This window comes from Terrapene carolina, unplaced genomic scaffold (assembly GCF_002925995.2).
Source record: "Terrapene carolina triunguis isolate 2854851 unplaced genomic scaffold, T_m_triunguis-2.0 Scaffold24787, whole genome shotgun sequence".
Classification (NCBI taxonomy): Eukaryota; Metazoa; Chordata; order Testudines; family Emydidae; genus Terrapene; species Terrapene triunguis.
In genome coordinates this window covers 23,250-39,807 of record NW_020689138.1, presented here as the reverse complement: position 1 = coordinate 39,807, position 16,558 = coordinate 23,250, and the positions used below count along the sequence as shown (strand labels likewise).

At 50.4% G+C, this 16,558-nt stretch overlaps 1 protein-coding gene across 1 annotated transcript; it reads left to right on the top strand.

Annotated features, from left to right (window-relative positions):
- The first annotated feature begins 1,687 nt into the window (after positions 1-1,687).
- Positions 1,688-13,620, top strand: LOC112120904 (butyrophilin subfamily 3 member A2-like). Its single transcript, XM_026662241.2, has 6 exons — positions 1,688-2,027; positions 6,795-7,076; positions 9,743-9,859; positions 12,576-12,608; positions 13,437-13,469; positions 13,556-13,620. Exons 1-6 carry the CDS (start codon positions 1,766-1,768, stop codon positions 13,618-13,620), a joined length of 792 nt encoding a protein of 263 aa, XP_026518026.1. The 5' UTR covers positions 1,688-1,765.
- The last annotated feature ends 2,938 nt before the right edge of the window (positions 13,621-16,558 follow it).

Here is a 16,558-nt window from a genome sequence, read left to right as displayed (position 1 = left end):
CAGGCCAATGGGGGCTGCGGGAAGTGGCGGCCAGCACATCCCTTGGCGCCCGCTGCTTCCCGCTGCCCCCATTGGCCTGGAGCGGTGAACCGCGGCCAGTGGGAGCCGCGATCGGCCGAACCTGCGGACGCGGCAGGTAAACAAACCATCCTTGCCCACCAGGGTACTTACCCTGGCGAGCCGCGTGCCGAAGGTTGCCGATCCCTGGTGTATTGGATCACCTCTCAGAGAGGGCAGAGTTAAGGTTGCTTTGGCCCGTACCTTAACTTTGCATTTGCTGGTGTTCAGAGCCCTGAGTTTTGCTGAACTGTTTTCTGGAAGGACCTGAGATACCTCTGAGAACCTTAACTCTGCATTAGCAAAGATTTTTGTAAATGTCTTTCCTAGTTTCTTGAACAGAAAGAGGACTCCTTGTAGTAGAGATTAATGTCATTTAGGCAGTTGTAGTCCTCACTTAGGTTTGCAATCGATACCTGACTGTGCTAATAACACAAAGACCTAACTTTTATATAGTGCTTTTCATCAGTAGAGCTCTAGGAACTTTATTCATTATACCCATTTTACAGATGGGGAAACTGAGGCACAGAGCAATGAAGAGACTTGCCCAAGATCACCCAGAAGGCCAGTGGCAGAGCCAGACTAGTCCCAATCCAGTGGTCTCTCCACTAGGCCACATGGTTGCTATGTCATTCTTCAGCACTCCTCACCCTGCCTGTACATTTTGCTACAGTGCAATGGGGATTATGGGGTTGTGCTTTGAAAGGTTTACAGTGTATAGACGCTAACAGGACTGGTGCGAGAAATCTGAGACACAGTTCATGGCCCAGCATCTTGACAGTTCTGTAGTGGTTATAGTGACTGTAAATGAGAGAGAAAACTACTAAGTCTGACTCCTTCTCCATCCTCTGCCCCATCATCCCTCACAACATGTAGCCCCTCCTTCCCCCTCCAACATCCCAGCTCTCCCTCCCCTTGCCTCACCATGAAGCCATTAGTTAGCATTGTCAAAGCCTTTAATATGTAAGATGTTGCTCCTTGCTGTCTCCAGATGGGGTAGACATACCTGTGCTAGCTCTGATCAAGCTGTCGTGCTATAAATGGCAGAGTAGACATAGTGGCATGAGCAACCTTCCTGAATATGTACCTAGGGTCCTGGGCAGGATCATACCTGGAGAGCTAGCCCATCCCCCCCGCTCACATCACCATGGCTACACTTTCTCACTCTACCTCAATCAAAGCTAGTGGGTATATGTCTCCCCACACTGGAAATTACAGCTCCAGCTCCCGCTGTAGACATCCCAATACAATGTTACCAGCTTGCAGAATTTTATCACAAGTCTCATGACATTTGATGGGTTTCTTAAAGCCACAGGTCCTGGAGGCCTGTGATTAGGTGAGAATCTCAGCTTTCATTTTGTTATAAAGTAAGTTTCTGTCCCTTGTAGTTACAGATAAATGCTTGGAAATGTGACCCAAGGCAACTTTAAAGGTTCAGAAATTAGAAGGCAAAGAACAACCCCCATTTTATGATTTTTTAAAAAATCTCTTTATTTTTAAGCCAATCTCATGATTTGGGTGTGGGACCTGACTTGGCAATACGAATCCTGTTGCACACACATTCCTGTCTGTCTTGGTTCCTCTCCACTTTAATTTTCTTTTTCCTCTGACTTATTTCACAGCACAGTTCACAGTGACTGGACCTGACCATCCAATCACTGCCTCCCTAGGTGGGGTGGCAGTCCTGCCCTGCCACCTCTCCCCCAGGATGAGTGCTGAGAACATGGAGGTGGGATGGTTACGATCCCAGGACTCTGCAGTCGTGCACCTGTACCGTGATGGGCAGGATCAGTATGGAGAGCAGATGCTGGAATATAGAGGAAGAACTGAGCTCTTGAAAGATGACATCACCAATGGGAGAGTTTCCCTGAGAATACGCGATGTCCGACCCTCCGATGATGTGCAGTACACGTGTTTTTTTCAGTCCGGTGTCTCTTATGAAGAAGCTTTATTGGAACTGCAGGTGGCAGGTCAGTGACTTGTGGTATTTTGATGTCTTCAACAGGGTAATAAGTGGAGTCTGAGGGGTCATTCTGAGATGCCACCTGATGTGTCTCATTATAGTGGGGCAGTAGCTCTGCTCTGGATAAGGTTTATTCTAGTTCACTGTTTAACAGCTGTTTTGTCTAAGGGCTCTAAAATCCACACACATACTCAGATTGTTTTGAAAATTGCTGTGACATATTGGAGTCTGGGATAGGATTAGTGGGCTAAGATTGAGTTCATTAGAGCAAGGAATTAATGAGATACACAAACACCCCTAAAAAGTCAGGTGATGTCGGCATGTTGTGGTTATTTCAACTTTTTTGTGCACACCTGGGACCATAACAATGGTTGATCCTCCCCACACTGATGTCATGAGCTGGGATTGATCTTGGCTTGTGTCTGGCACCCACAGGGTAACAGTAGTTGATACACAGAGTCCTGTAGCTCAGCGCCTGGTATAAGAATGGGAGAACTGAGGAATTCTCCCCCTCCCCCAGGACAGGGGAAGGCAGGAGGCCTGATACCTGAAGGTGCTGCCAGAGAGACCAGCCAGGGCACAGGTGTAGCTAGTTCTGTGACCGTGACATGAGGTTTAGGTCAGATGCAGCGAATACCAGACTGCTGACAATCCCCATGGCAAGAAGACACCTCTGTGCACTTCTACTGACACAGCCTACAGACCTCAGCAGTGAAATGAGACATATGTAATGATCCCTCAAGGTACATGTACCTCTCCTCATATTGCAGTGACAGCTCTGCCAGCCTGCTTGAATTAATCCCTTCCCCAGTCACTACAGCGACTCCGAACACAGTCTCCATCAAGCCTGTGTATTATGGAACCACCCTCACTGAACCGTTCCCAGCGTTTATTGCCAGCCCAGGAGGCAGAGTCCAGGTGGCAGGGCTGGGGCGGTGTGTGCCATTATTTTTATCTCTTGGGTTTCAGGAGTTTAAGTTTAGCTGCTTTTTGCATTTTGGAAATGCACAAAGCCCTGCTGGGCAGCCTTACTTCTGCATTGGCAAGTAGTTTGTGAGCATTAATATGTAACTATAAACCCCTTGTGGCCGAGATGGAGTCTGCTCTGCAGAGCGGCTCCGGCCAAGAACAGGCGCGAACTGGAGCGCAGCGGGGTAACTCCTTCCACCCCAGGGAACAGGCTTGGTCTACACTTACCCCCCAAGTCGAAGTAAGGTACGCAAATTCAGCTACGTGAATAACGTAGCTGAATTCGACATACCTTACTTCGAACTTACCGCGGTCCACACGCGGCAGGCAGGCTCCCCCGTCGACGCCGCGGTACTCCTCTCGTATAGGTGGAGTACCGCAGTCGACGGCGAGCACTTCCTGGTTCGATTTATCGCGTCCAGACCAGACGCGATAAATCGAACCCGGAACTTCGATCCCCAGCCGCCGAACTAGTGGCTGGGTGTAGACATACCCTAAGACTCCTCATAAATCTAGACACAATCTTATCATGACATCCATACAGCAAATACTTTACAAACAGCACCAACAAAATTAGCATCAAACATACAGATTTCTTCACTACCAGATGATTCACAGGCCACACACCCTGTGCATTTAAAACATACACTGCTGATTTGGTATTAATGCCACCACATTGCTCTGAGTTGACCGAGCAGCAAGCACCCAGTTCATCCAAAAAGCTGGTATCCGTCTCTTTGTGATTATCTTCTCGATGCAATCAGTTAAAGCAGGACTGTGAGTGAGTATCAGCACTCAGGGCAGAGATCTTCACCTCCCCTCTGGGTCTAACTGAAGACTTTGGTACTTTTTTTCTTTATATTGGGAGTGGAATTTGCCCCCACTCTTGGAGATGCCTTACTGAGCATACTGCAAGAGTTTATTAACTTTTTCCTTTGTTCACCTGTGTTACCCGCACACTCTATGACACCCCACCCTTACCCAATTCCTAGGGCTCAGGGGGCACTCTTCTGTGGATTTGCAGGGTATTTTACCAGTGAAAGAGCCTTACACAGTAATATCCTTATCCTCTATTTATTAACAATTACGGAGCAGAATACACACACTAAGCATACAATGCTATGCTCACCAATCCTGATCAGGCAGGCGGACTTTCCCTGTTGGCCAGGCAAGGTCAGTCTCTGGATTCTGGTTGCTCCACAACACAGTCATGCAGAGGATTTGTAGCAGCTCTGATCTTGGGCTGTGTCTTACAGGTGAGTTCTTCTTCTTCTTCTTCTTCTTTTTCTGTTCCTTCTGCTGGTCTCCTTGGACCCCAGGTTACATAGTGAAGCTTGAGTCCTGCTTAGCTTAACCAATCATTTAACTAAAATATTACAAAATATTCTTTGATCAATCCTAACATACTGTGAAACAATTCTTTAACCAATCATATCCTCCCCCACCTTAGTTGATTTAAGTCTTGCAAAATTAGTTATGCAACAGACAGAAACAATCAAAAAACCAAACAGAAACCATATAGATAAACAATAGAGAAGTAGGGACAATAAAGGCAAAACAATAATGAAGTAGAGGTTTCACACCCACAACTATTGATAAGTGATTCCTTGCCAGACAGAATGCCATCAGGCAAAGTTTTCTTTAAATATCTTAAGAGACTCCTGGTTTATCTGATGATGGTGGGCACTATTAGGAGAGGATCACCTTCTTAACAGCCCGACAGAGCCGTAACAAGGAATTTTTGCACCCGAGGCAAGGGCCAGCTCCAGTCTCTTTGGCAGCAATTCGGCGGTGGGTCCCTCAGTCCCTCTCAGAGAGAAGGTCCCACCGCCGAATTGCCACCAAAGAATGAATGAAGCGGCGGCGGCAACTCGGCGGCAAGTCCTTCCATCCGAGAGGGACTGAGGGACCTGTTGCCGAATTGCCACCGAAGAAGCGGCAGCAGTAGCTGCCGCCGCGATCGCAGCTTTTTTATAGACTCATAGACTTTAAGGTCAGAAGGGACCATTATGATCATCTAGTCTGACCTCCTGCACAACGCAAGCCACAGAATCTCACCCACCCACTCCTGTAACAAACCCCTAACCTACGTCTGAGTTGTTGAAGTCCTCAAATCGTGATTTAAGACCTCAAGGTGCAGAGAATCCTCCAGCAAGTGATCCATGCCCCACGCTGCAGAGGAAGGCGAAAAACCTCCAGGGCTTCTGCCAATCTGCCCTGGAGGAAAATTCCTTCCCAACCCTAAATATGGCGATCAGCTAAACCCTGAGCATGTGGGCAAGACTCACCAGCCAGCACGCAGGAAAGAATTCTCTGTAGTAACTCAGATCCCACCCCATCTAACATCCCATCACAGACCACTGGGCATATTTACCTGCTAATAATCAAAGATCAATTAATTGCCAAAATTAGGCTATCCCATCATACCATACCATTAATTGCCAAAATTAGGCTATCCCATCATACTATCCCCTCCATAAACTTATCAAGTTTAGTCTTGAAGCCAGATATGTCTTTTTTTCTTTCTTTTTTTTTCTTTCTCCGATTGGGCGGTAGAGCTGCACCCTCTGCTTTGTGCGCCCGAGGCAAGTGCCTCACTCGCCTCGCCCTTGTTATGGCACTGCAGCCCGATATTACATTGTTTTAATGTAATTTAGATGGAATGTGAGGATGGGACTTTCTGCTTCTTGGCTTATGGCTGCTGCTCTCCTAATGTGGCTGCAGAAAAAAGTCCCCAGACCTTACACTTGCTAATCCCTGACTGGCTGGAATCAGTGGACTGTTTAAAAGGAACAGACACTGAAGCACGGGGGATGGGATGGGGGGTTACATATAATTTCCACCATAGGCCCTTTAACCTCAGTTCTTGTCTGTGGCTCTTGGGCATTTCCCATGAGTCTTTTGGACCAAAGCCTTGTGAGTCACACCCCTGCTGGGAGGGGACTCAGTAGCCTGTGCTCTTTTGGGCAAGAATCCCATGGGGAAGGGTCCAGACACCTGTCCCTTCTCTGTCTCTCCTGGGAGGTTGTTTCCCTCTCTAGGCTGGTCTGTGTGAAATTTCCAAACTCCCTGAGGGCCTCTCTGCATACACACTGACACCACAATAGTGAAATCTGTATGAATTCACACCTGGTTAAGCTACAAGACTCTTGCTTCAGATTAAGAGAATTTTATTTCAGTTTAGCTTGTCAGTACTAAAAAAATCCAAGTGTCACTGGGTGTGGGAGGCATGACCTTAACCATCATTTCCTTCTATCTAGTGTTTGTGTTTCTGTTTTGCTGAGTGTATTTCCTGGCTTTCGGAGGTACCAGTTTTCTGCTACCCACTTCTGCATTCTGGAAGGGTACAAGGCCCTGCCAACACAACCCAAACTCCCCTATTACAAGGTTTTTTTATCTGTGAATTAATGTAAGGCTTGTCTACACATACATGTGCACTGCTTTCGATGAACTAATGCAAACCTCTGTGTGGACACTTAAATGGGTTTGGAAATGGCTTATATTGCTTTAGCTTGAGTCAATTCCTTCTTGATTTAAGAGTGTCCACACAGGGATTTGCCCTGGATTAACTAAAGCAGTTTAACTAAACTGGAGCAAGTTTGTGAATAGAAAAGCCCTGACATTAACATTTATTTTACTGTATATCAGATAAGAATCTGACCAGATTAACTGATCAACCACACTTATGAACTCTCAGTCAATTATTAGTTGAATGGGAAATGGCTTTTGATAACAGTGTAATAAAACTTTTGGCTCTTTACTGGGCACTGTAGGATTATCACAAGTCCATTTATTTCTTCTGTAGATATGGGCTCTGATCCTGACATCTCTGTGGAGGGACATCACGATGGAGGGATCCGGGTAGTGTGTCGATCATCCGGATGGTACCCAGAGCCCAAGGTTCAGTGGAGAGGTCTCCAGGGGAAGATCTTACCATCGGCCTCTGAAGAAATAACCCCAGAGGCCAATGACCTGTTTCAAACAGAGATTGCCATTGTTCTAACAGAAGAGTCCAACCAGAAAGTGTCCTGCTCTGTTAGGAACCCCCGACTCGACCAGGAGAGAGAGACAGCCATTTCCATAGCAGGTCAGTGCCTGTCCGTGGATAGACCGAGATGCTGCAGACATGAGCGGAGAGTATTTATCATTGTGTCTCCTGTTCATTGGCCCAAACCTTCAAGGTGCTGAGCACATCTTGTAAAGTCCTGAGCAACCTCAGTTCTCTTGGGATATGTCTACACTGCAGTTAAATACTTGCTGGTGGCCGATGCCAGCTGGCTCAGGCTAAGGGGCTTGGGCTAAGGGACTGTTAAATTGCGGTGTAGACGATCGGGTTTGGGCTCTAAGGTGGGGGAGTCCCAGAGCCTGAGCCCGAACACCTACACTACAGTTAAACAGCCCCTTAGCCCGAGCCCAGTGAGCCTGAATCAGTTAACATGGGCCAGCTGCAGGTGTCTAATTGCAGTATAGACGTACCCTTCGACTCCAGTAGGAGCTGAGGGTGTTTAGCACCTTGAAGGCTGGGACACCATTGGCCAGATTTTCATAATAGCTCAGTACCCAGCAATCATCCTTCTTCTCAGTAGGGGTGGGGGAGGGAATTCTCCTTTGTTCTTGTGCTGTAGTGAGGACTGTGTTAGAATTGCAAGCTGTCACTTTAAGAGTGGGGGGGTTTCCCGGTCCTGTTTGCAGGCTAGAGGGCTCTGTAGCAAAGCGTGTGAGCAGAATCAGGGCTTGTCTACAGGAACAGTTAGTTTGTGGCAAGTTGGGGTGTAAATCTGTCTCACAATAGCCTGCCGCACACTAACTGTCCATGTGGACCCTGCTACATCCACTAACGATTCCATAGTGAGCTTTGATCTGCCCCACTTTGAAACAGGAACAGATCAAAGTGCACCAGGGAACTTTTAGTGCAGTGCAGCCAGGTGCACACAGCCAGTTAGGGCACAGCAGGCTAGTGCGAGGTGGATTTACATCCCAGCCTGCCATGCACAATCTGTGCCTATAGACGAGCCACCATAAAGCAAGGTGGGGTGAGTTGTGCCCACTGCCTCAGGAAGCAGCCCCCTTCTCTGTTTTGGGGTTCTTGTGTCTTAAGGTTCTGGATTCTAGGACATAAAGTCATGTTACGCTGCAACCTTCCAGCAGGAGTATTTATGTTTGTATCTAACGTCTCTGTGTGCTGTGACCATCACAGTTCTCAGTGGGGGTGGGGGAGGGAATTCTCCTCTGTTCTGAGTGAGAGCTGCTGGTTGCTGTGTATTTATGAAAATATGGGTAATAAAGTCATTTTTCCTGAACAGCACAAGAGAGCCCTCTGGATATGGTCTGAGCATCGCTACTTAGATTACATCTGAAAATACCAGCAATAAAAGTTGAGTCCCAAAATAGGCAGAAACAAAATCTTACCTGAGAGCATCTTAATTTTTAGGAAAAAAAGTTTGTGATTTTATGAATTATTATCTACCAAATAACTTGGTTACTATCGAATGAATATTTCAGCACTATAATAGTAAGAATGTTGTATTTGTAAAGCACCATTCATCTGAGGTCTCATAGTGCTACACTACTGGTTAGTCTATGATATGCCCAGTATTACCTGATTGCTGTGTTCACAGCACACACACGGAGAATTACAAACAAAATATAAATAATGTTCCCAAAAGGCTGCAATGTAGGACTGCTTTATTTCTAAGAATCCAGAACTCTAACATGCCACAGTCAAATACAGAGAGAGACAAAGCAGGCTGCTCCTTAAGGCAGAGAGCAGTGGCGGCTCCAGGCACCCGCGCTCCAAGTGGGTGCCTGGGGCGGCAAGCCACGGGGGGCGCCCTGTCAGTCCCTGAGAAGGCGGTAGTCAGGCAGCCTTCGGCGGCATGCCTGCGGGTGGTCTGCCGGTCCTGCAGCTTTGGCGGCAATTTGGCGGCGGGTACGCCGAATCCGCGGGACTGTGGACCTCCCGCAGGCATGCCGCCGAAGGCTACCTGCCTGCCATCCTTGGGGCGGCGGAATAGCTAGAGCTGCCCCTGGCAGAGAGGTAGAACCAAACCTACCCTGCTCTAGACTGGCTCTTTGCAGACTGACTGCAGAGGACCCAGATGCATGTTTCCTACAGAGCCCTTTAGCCTGCAAGCAGGACTAGGAATCCCCTCAGGATTTCAAGTGTCAGCTTGTAACTTTTACACAGTTTTCAATACACCACACTAATCACTTAGCAAAGAACCATCTAGTCAGCCATTGCTCCAAGGCCCAGGGAAGAGGACTCTGGAGGAATTTTTACTCTGAATCTATAGGCTCAAGTTTTCTTTTTATTAAAATCCTGTATTAGCATATTTTGGTCCAGACACTCTCATGTAGCTGAGCCCCTGGGAGCACAGGGGAGTTGGGGGTGTCAGGGAGCTGGTCACAACTCTCTGATTCTGAGGGCCAATCTGCACTAGCTGCAGCCTCGGGATCACTTAGAGCAACCTAGGGAATGCCTGAACTTACACTAGTGGGGGATAGATGTAGCATAATGGAGCTGCACCCTACCCCCTCCCTATCCCCAACACACTCCCTCCCATTAATTAACCATGTTCAGTAACCAGGCTAAAGCTTGGGCTTCCATTGGCTTAATAATAAAGCACAAAGCAGCCACATCTCCCTGTGTATTTTCCTGTGAGTCTTTTAACTAGTCACAGTGTCACCACTAGCACAGTGTCCTGCCTTCATTCTGCGTGTTTGCGCCCTAGTCAATGGCACTTTCTCTTGCAGAGCTGTTTTTCCAAAGGGTCAATCCCTGGATGGTGACTCTGGGGGTGATCCTGGTTCTTCTGGCTGTTCTCATGGCCCTGGCCAGTTACTTTTTCTGGAGGCAACGCAGAGCGAAAGGTGATGTAATGAGAGGGGGGAACTTGGTGAGAGACAGACAGAGATTTAAAATAAAACCAAAAGTAAAGATACAGGGATTAAGGGGCTTTGATTCAGTGTTCAGAGGAGTTTCAGGCAGTGGGAGCTGGGCTGAGGGTGAAGAGGGAGCTGAAGAAAGTATGATCATGTTTGAACCAAGATGTGTCAAGTGGTTTCAGTTCTCACTCTGGGATCCAGAGCATATGTGACTCTGAACTGTTCCTGGGGATCCACACGACTCTGTTTGAAACACCATGTGGGGCTCAGTGAGCTGGGCTTGGAGCCCCGACATATGGAACTTGGCTGCTGGCAAGAAAAACAGAATGCGAAGTAGAAGAGGGGTTTGTTAGGGCCCAACTCTGCCCCCCCAGTCTGTGCTTGTGAGTAGGAGCTGTGGATGGGCAAAGCAGTGACTGTGCAAACGGAAAGGTTAGCACTTATCTACACTCAGATTTGCTCTGCCTGAGATCCAAATATTTTATTACAACTAATGTTTGGAATCAAATTCACGTCACACAGGTTTAAAGAAAAGGCACTGTACATCTGGGGTTATGAAAAATTAAAAGTCTTGGTTACAAAGCTGATGAGATACGTAGGGTATATAACAAGCATTGTCCCAGACTGAGGTGTGTGAGTTTTTAAGTGGTAGGGAATAAGTGTTCTTGGGTACGCCACCCATAGAGTGTATAGAGTCAGCGTCAGTAGCAGTAAAGTGGATTGGTACATGGATGGAGTTTGTCCCTCGGTCCGTTGGTGTCTGGTGGGTCTTCTATAGACAGATACAGTCTGTCAGGGAAGGAAATGGGTTATTTCCCTGACTGTGTCCCTTGTCGGCGGTCTGGTTCTGGTATTGTCGGTGTCCTGTGATGTGCTCAGTGTATATGTCCCTGGACCATCTGATGACATCGGATACCATGAGCTGCCGCATTAGCCGGGTGTAGTGCTGACCAACTCCACACGCTCTCAGCACCGGCTCGTTGTTGGGGTCCCATGTGCCCAGAGCTCTGACGATCAGGGCGTGGATCTGGACCTCGTAGCCCTGGGCTCTCAGAGTGTCAGCCAGCAGGGTACACAGGGCAATGGACTCTCTATTGTAGCATAAGTGCTCAGCTGTAGTTTTTTCTCCAGTTGCAAAGGGCAGAACTGCCCTGCAGTGATCTATATGTTTATAGAGATGCTGGAATTTTCACAGCTGCCTAAGGGATCTGAATGTTCAATTTTTGTTTAAATTAATGGATACTGAGTGTGCAAACCCCCAAGGCAGCTGTGAAAGTCCCATCCAGAGGGTTTTCTCACCTGAAGGGCTGTGAAAATTATGTAGAAATGTACCAGTGTCGGAAGAATTGGGAAGGGGAAATGTCTGTTACAATGATTTCCCAGTGGGGATGGAAGCAGGTAATTCAGAGAAGCAGAGAGGAGCTTTGTACTTGTGAAAGCTGGAACTGGGTGTTGCACCTTTAGAACTGTCACCTTCACACTCTGACAGCACCAGGTGTGAACTGGTTTAGTTAGTGGCTTTAGTTAACAGGTACATTATGTGGGTTGAGTACACGTTTAGGTGACAGGGCTACACTCATTTTGAGTTGTATGTAAAAGTCATGTATATGCCCAGAGAGAGAGAGAGAGAGAACTCTGCTGGGCTCATTTTGAAGCATTAAACAATCAGAACAATGAACTGTCACTGCCTTGTTCCCTGGCCTTTCAGAGAATTCTCTGCAGCAGCTGCACTGGTGAGCTGTGGCTAGGATGCTGTAATAACACAAACACACTCAGGACTTGCACAGCTGGTCTGAGACGCTGCTCACACTGGGTACAAGATGGTCTCACTCAGGCTGTTTTCAGCAGTGATTGGCAGACATGACGCTACCTCCATTTCCTGCAGTGTTGGTACCCCAGGGCTGACACATCAAGGGGACGAGCTCCCAGTGGAAAGAGCTGATCTTAGAGGCGATATCTATAGGGGCCCATCCACACACCCCTCCCTGGCTCCTGCTGACCTGAGCACCCAGCTAAAGAAAGGTCTCTCCACCCTGTTCTTAGCTGGGACACCCCCATCTACCCAGGCCCTAGGGGGAACTGTTCCCATGTATCACTAAGACCAGGGGACAGGCACCTGCCACAGGGTTAGGAGTTGGCCTAGAATGGAGCCAATCAGACCCTGTCCCTTTCCCAGCCCAGCTCAGTGCCCCATTCCCATTGCTCACTTCCATCCTCCATCCCCCCAGTCAGGAGATGGGGGGGGGGGGGGGAGAGGGTCAGAAGGAGCTGGAGCTGTTCAGGGGATGGGCACAGTGGGGAGCAGATAAGGAACTGGACAAAAAAGAGACCTTCTCCCCCCACACACACCGTCCCCCTCAATAGCCAGATTAGACACGAGTGTGACAGGGCCCAGGCAGTGGGGATGCTGGCTGCAGGGATGTTGAGACAGATCTGTCTGTGTGTCCTATTTGTCGGTCTGTCTGCCTCGCTTTCATTGGGGGAGGGTTTGAGCATTGGCCTGCTAAACCCAGGATTGTGAGTTCAATCCTTGAGAGGGCCATTTGGGGATTTAGTTGGGGATTGGTCCTGCTTTGAGCAGAGGGTTGGACTAGATGATCTCCCGAGGTCCCTTTCAATCTATAGTTACAGCACAATTACGTTAATAGCCGGAACTGCGCCTTAAACATAATGGTGAAATCTCACCCTTTTCTCCCTCTAGAAACTCTGCGATCGGATAAGGAGAGCGAGAAAGGTCAGTGTCTGGGCCCATCACATTAGCTGGCAGTAGAGTTATCCCCATAAACACAACAGGGTGAAATCTTGACGGGTATTATTAATTATTAATTAATCATTGGAACAATTTACTGAGGGGTGGAGCCCCCCTTTGGGGAAGCTAGCCCCAGCTCCACCTCTTTCATGCATGCCCCCCCACAGCCAGAGCCCCAAGACCCCTATCCCTCCCCCTCCCTTGGCTGGAGGCCGACTGAAGCCCCGAGCCCTCTCCTCCCACCTGCCTGGAGCTGCCCCAGGTCAGCGGCAGCTGTGCTGTGCCCTCCCCAGACCCCAAGCTGCCTGGGGAAAAACATCTCTCAGGTCTGGAAGAAGCTTTTGCTATGCCCCATGCAGGTTCTGGGTTGGCTGAGGAGGTGCTATGTGCTACTCATCTTCCTGGGTTCCTCAGTAATCTCCAGTCCAAGGAAATTACTGATTGAACCCAGGAAGTTGAATAGCACATCCCACCTCCTGAGCTGCCCTGAACCTGCATGGGGTGTAATAAATCAAAAACTTCCCCCCAAAACCCCACAAACGGGGGTCCGGTGGCCGTGGCAGTGGCAGGGGAGGCTGAGCCTCTCCTAGCCTATTATACCCACTGCCCATGCCAAGGGTCATGGTGGATTCTCCAGCACTGGCAGTTTTTAATCAAGATTGGGTGTTTTTCTAAATGATCTGCTGTAGGAATTATTGTGGGGAAGCCCCTGGCTTGTGTTATGCAGGAGTCAGACTAGGTGATCACAATGGTCCCTTCTGGCCTGGGAATCTGTGAATTGATGAATCACCTCTCACTCTGTTCTCTCTCTAGAGACCCTGCTGTCGGAATGGGAGGGAGAGAAAGGTCAGTGTCTGAGCCTGTTACAATATTAACTCTATCCCCATAAACACGACGGGGAAGTCTCACCTCTCCCTCTTTTCTCCCTCTAGAGGCTCTGCAATCTGAGATGGAGAGACAGAAAGGTCAGTGTCTGGGATCAATGGGATCCGATTGATTTTAAATGTAACCTTAGTTCTGTATTTCCTGAGTTTATAACACTTGGTTTGGGGATATTACAAGATCCCTGTAATGTGCTTTACCCTTAAATTACAAGTATGTCCTCTCCACCTTAACCCCCACTAATCATAGAATCGTAGGACTGGAAGGGACCTTGAGAGGTCAACTAGGCCAGTGTCCTGCACTCATGGCAGGACTAAGTATTATCTAGACCAGGGGTGGGCAAACCTTTTGGCCCGAGGGCCACATTGGGGTGCGAAACTGTATGGAGGGCCGAGTAGGGTAGGCTGTGCCCCCCAAACAGCCTGGCCCCTGCCCCCTATCTACCCCCTCCCACTTCCTGTCCCCTGACTGCCCCCCTCAGAAACCCTGACCCATCCAACCCCCCCTGCTCCTTGTCTCCTGACCGCCTCCTCCCAGGACCCCCCGCCCCAAACTGCCCACCCCAGGATGCCACCCCCTATCCACCGCCCCTGCTCCCTTTCCCCTGACTGCCCCCCAGCCCCTATCCACCCCCCCCCGCCCCCGACAGGCCCCCTGGGACTCCCCGCCCTATCCAACCACCCCTGTTCCATGACCCCTGACCGCCCCGCCCCAGAACCTCCGCCCCATCCAACCACTCCCTGTCCCCTGACTGTCCCTGGGACCCCCTACCCAACCCCTCCACCTTCCCCTTACCGTGCCGCTCAGAGCAGCAGGAGCTCGCAGCCCCACTGCCCATGCGGTGGCCTGACTGTGGGGGAGGGGGAACAGCAGGGGAGGGGCCGGGGGCTAGCCTCCCCGGCCAGGAGCTCAAGGGCTGGGCAGAATGGTCCCACGGGCCGGATGTGACCTGCGGGCCGTAGTTTGCCCACCTCTAATTTAGACCATCTCTGGCGGGTGTTCATCTAACCTGCTCTCATGATGGAGATTCCACAACCTCCCTCAGCTTCTATCTCAGAATCGCATTATGGTTCTGATCTACAAAGATCCTTAGGCACCTAAACTCCAGCCACAATCCCCATTTTAGGCACCGTGATCCACAACCCCCCGCTTGGCTGACACCTACCCCTGTAGGCACCCAAATTCACTCAGGACATAAATCTCTGTGTAAGTTCTCACCTGTCTAAGCTTCTGCCTCGGGGCACCAAGAGTGCACTGCTGCCTCACTCTAAATGTTTGGGCACCTATCTCCCACCTAGGCCCCCGGCGACACATAAACTGGGGGGAGGAGCATCTAGCTCACCCGTGGGGCCTGATCCAGTAGATGTGCTCAGAGGCCACCCAGAACTGAGGTGAGAGACAGGGAAGAGAAGAACCTTCCTCATGGGCAGTGTGTGAACCACCACTCCGCCCCCTGCCCCTCTCCCCGAGCCCCTGCCCAAGCTCTGAGCTCCCCTTCGAGGCTGCTGCACCCACAGTGCCCCCAGAACCCGCACCTAGCAGCAGCTGCCATAGGGGAGCTGTCCGAGGAAAGCACTGACCCCCTGCCTCCCTGCACCCCAACCCCCTGCCCCAGCCCAGAGCCCACACCCCGCACCCCCTCCTGCACCCAAACTCCCACCCAGAGCCTGACTCCCCAAGCCCTCCTGCATCCAAACTCCCTCCCAGAGCCTGCACCCTACACCTCCTCCCGGACCCCAACCCCCTGCCCCTGCCTGGTGAAAGTGAGTGAGGGTGGGGGAGAGCGAGTGAGAGAGGGAGGGGGATGGAGAGAGCAGGGGGCAGGGCCTCAGAGAAGGGGCGGGGAAGGGGCCATGGCAACAGTCTTTGGGTTTGCGCCATTAGACAATTGGCAATGCTACCAGATGGGCATGTGGCAGCCTTGGCCATGCTGGAAGAGCGCGCCCAACAGTGCAGCCGGCAGCACTGCCCAAATGTCAGGTGGACCGTGTCTGCATGGGCACAGCTTGTGCATGCCTGGGGGCCCAATGACTGTTCTGCCCTGGGGCCCGGAATTGCTGTCGGCGGCCTGATCACTCCTATCTCCATTAAATCCTCACCTTTCACAGCTCCCTCCTCTCCCAGTTCTCCTCCTGCCTCGCTAATCGCTCTCGGTGTCTGTTCTGTTGGGTCGGTCTCTTCCTGTCTCTCTCTTTCACAGCACATCCCCCAAAGCTCAGTGCTTGTCCCTAGTGGTTCTTATGGACACTCACAGCATGAGATACCACCTCTATGCCAGTGACTCTCAAACTCTTGCTCTGCTAAAGATCGTTCCCATGCATCCCATCCCATATCTCAGCCTGTCTGACAACTCCTTCTCGTCGATGGCCAGAGGGCAACTAGTTCAAAGCTCTTCTGGCCCCCTCACAGCCCACCCCACTTCCTAGTTTCTTCATCTCTTTGGATAACACCACGAGCCCTTCCTGAGGCAGGGGGCTGTGAAAGCTCTCCCTCCCTCCCTGCCTCCCATCCCGCACACTGGGCTGCCCCGAGCTAGGTACCAGGATCTCTGCCCCTTCTGGGAGCCAGGGATTGTTGTCCTGAGGTGGGGTGTGAGGCCTGAGCTGGCTGCAGGGAGCCCAGACCAGAGTGGGGGGCCTGGGGTCTGAGCCCTGCTCAAGATGTCTCCTTATGGGAGGGGCCAGGGGGTATTTTCCCTGCCCTGGCTGGGAGAACCACTCCATGATGTAGGCCCAGGTCAGGGGTTGTGGGGGGAGAAAAAAACTGTCCTGTATTTTTGAAATACAGTGTTGGCCACCCCAACAACATCTCCATCAGCCCAGTCAATCTAGACATCGTCTCTGACTCAGCCTCTCTCTAGGCCCCCATGTCCTGACCTCACCCCAGTCTCCCTGCTCCTGCGTGTATAACACTTCACAGCTTCAGCCTCTTGTGTCCGTCCCGACAGCCCAGGCTCTCGTTCACCCCATCATCTCACACCTCCACTGCTGTGATCTCCTCCTACCTGGCCTTGACGCCAGCCGCTTTGTCCCCTCAGCTCCATCCAAAGCACG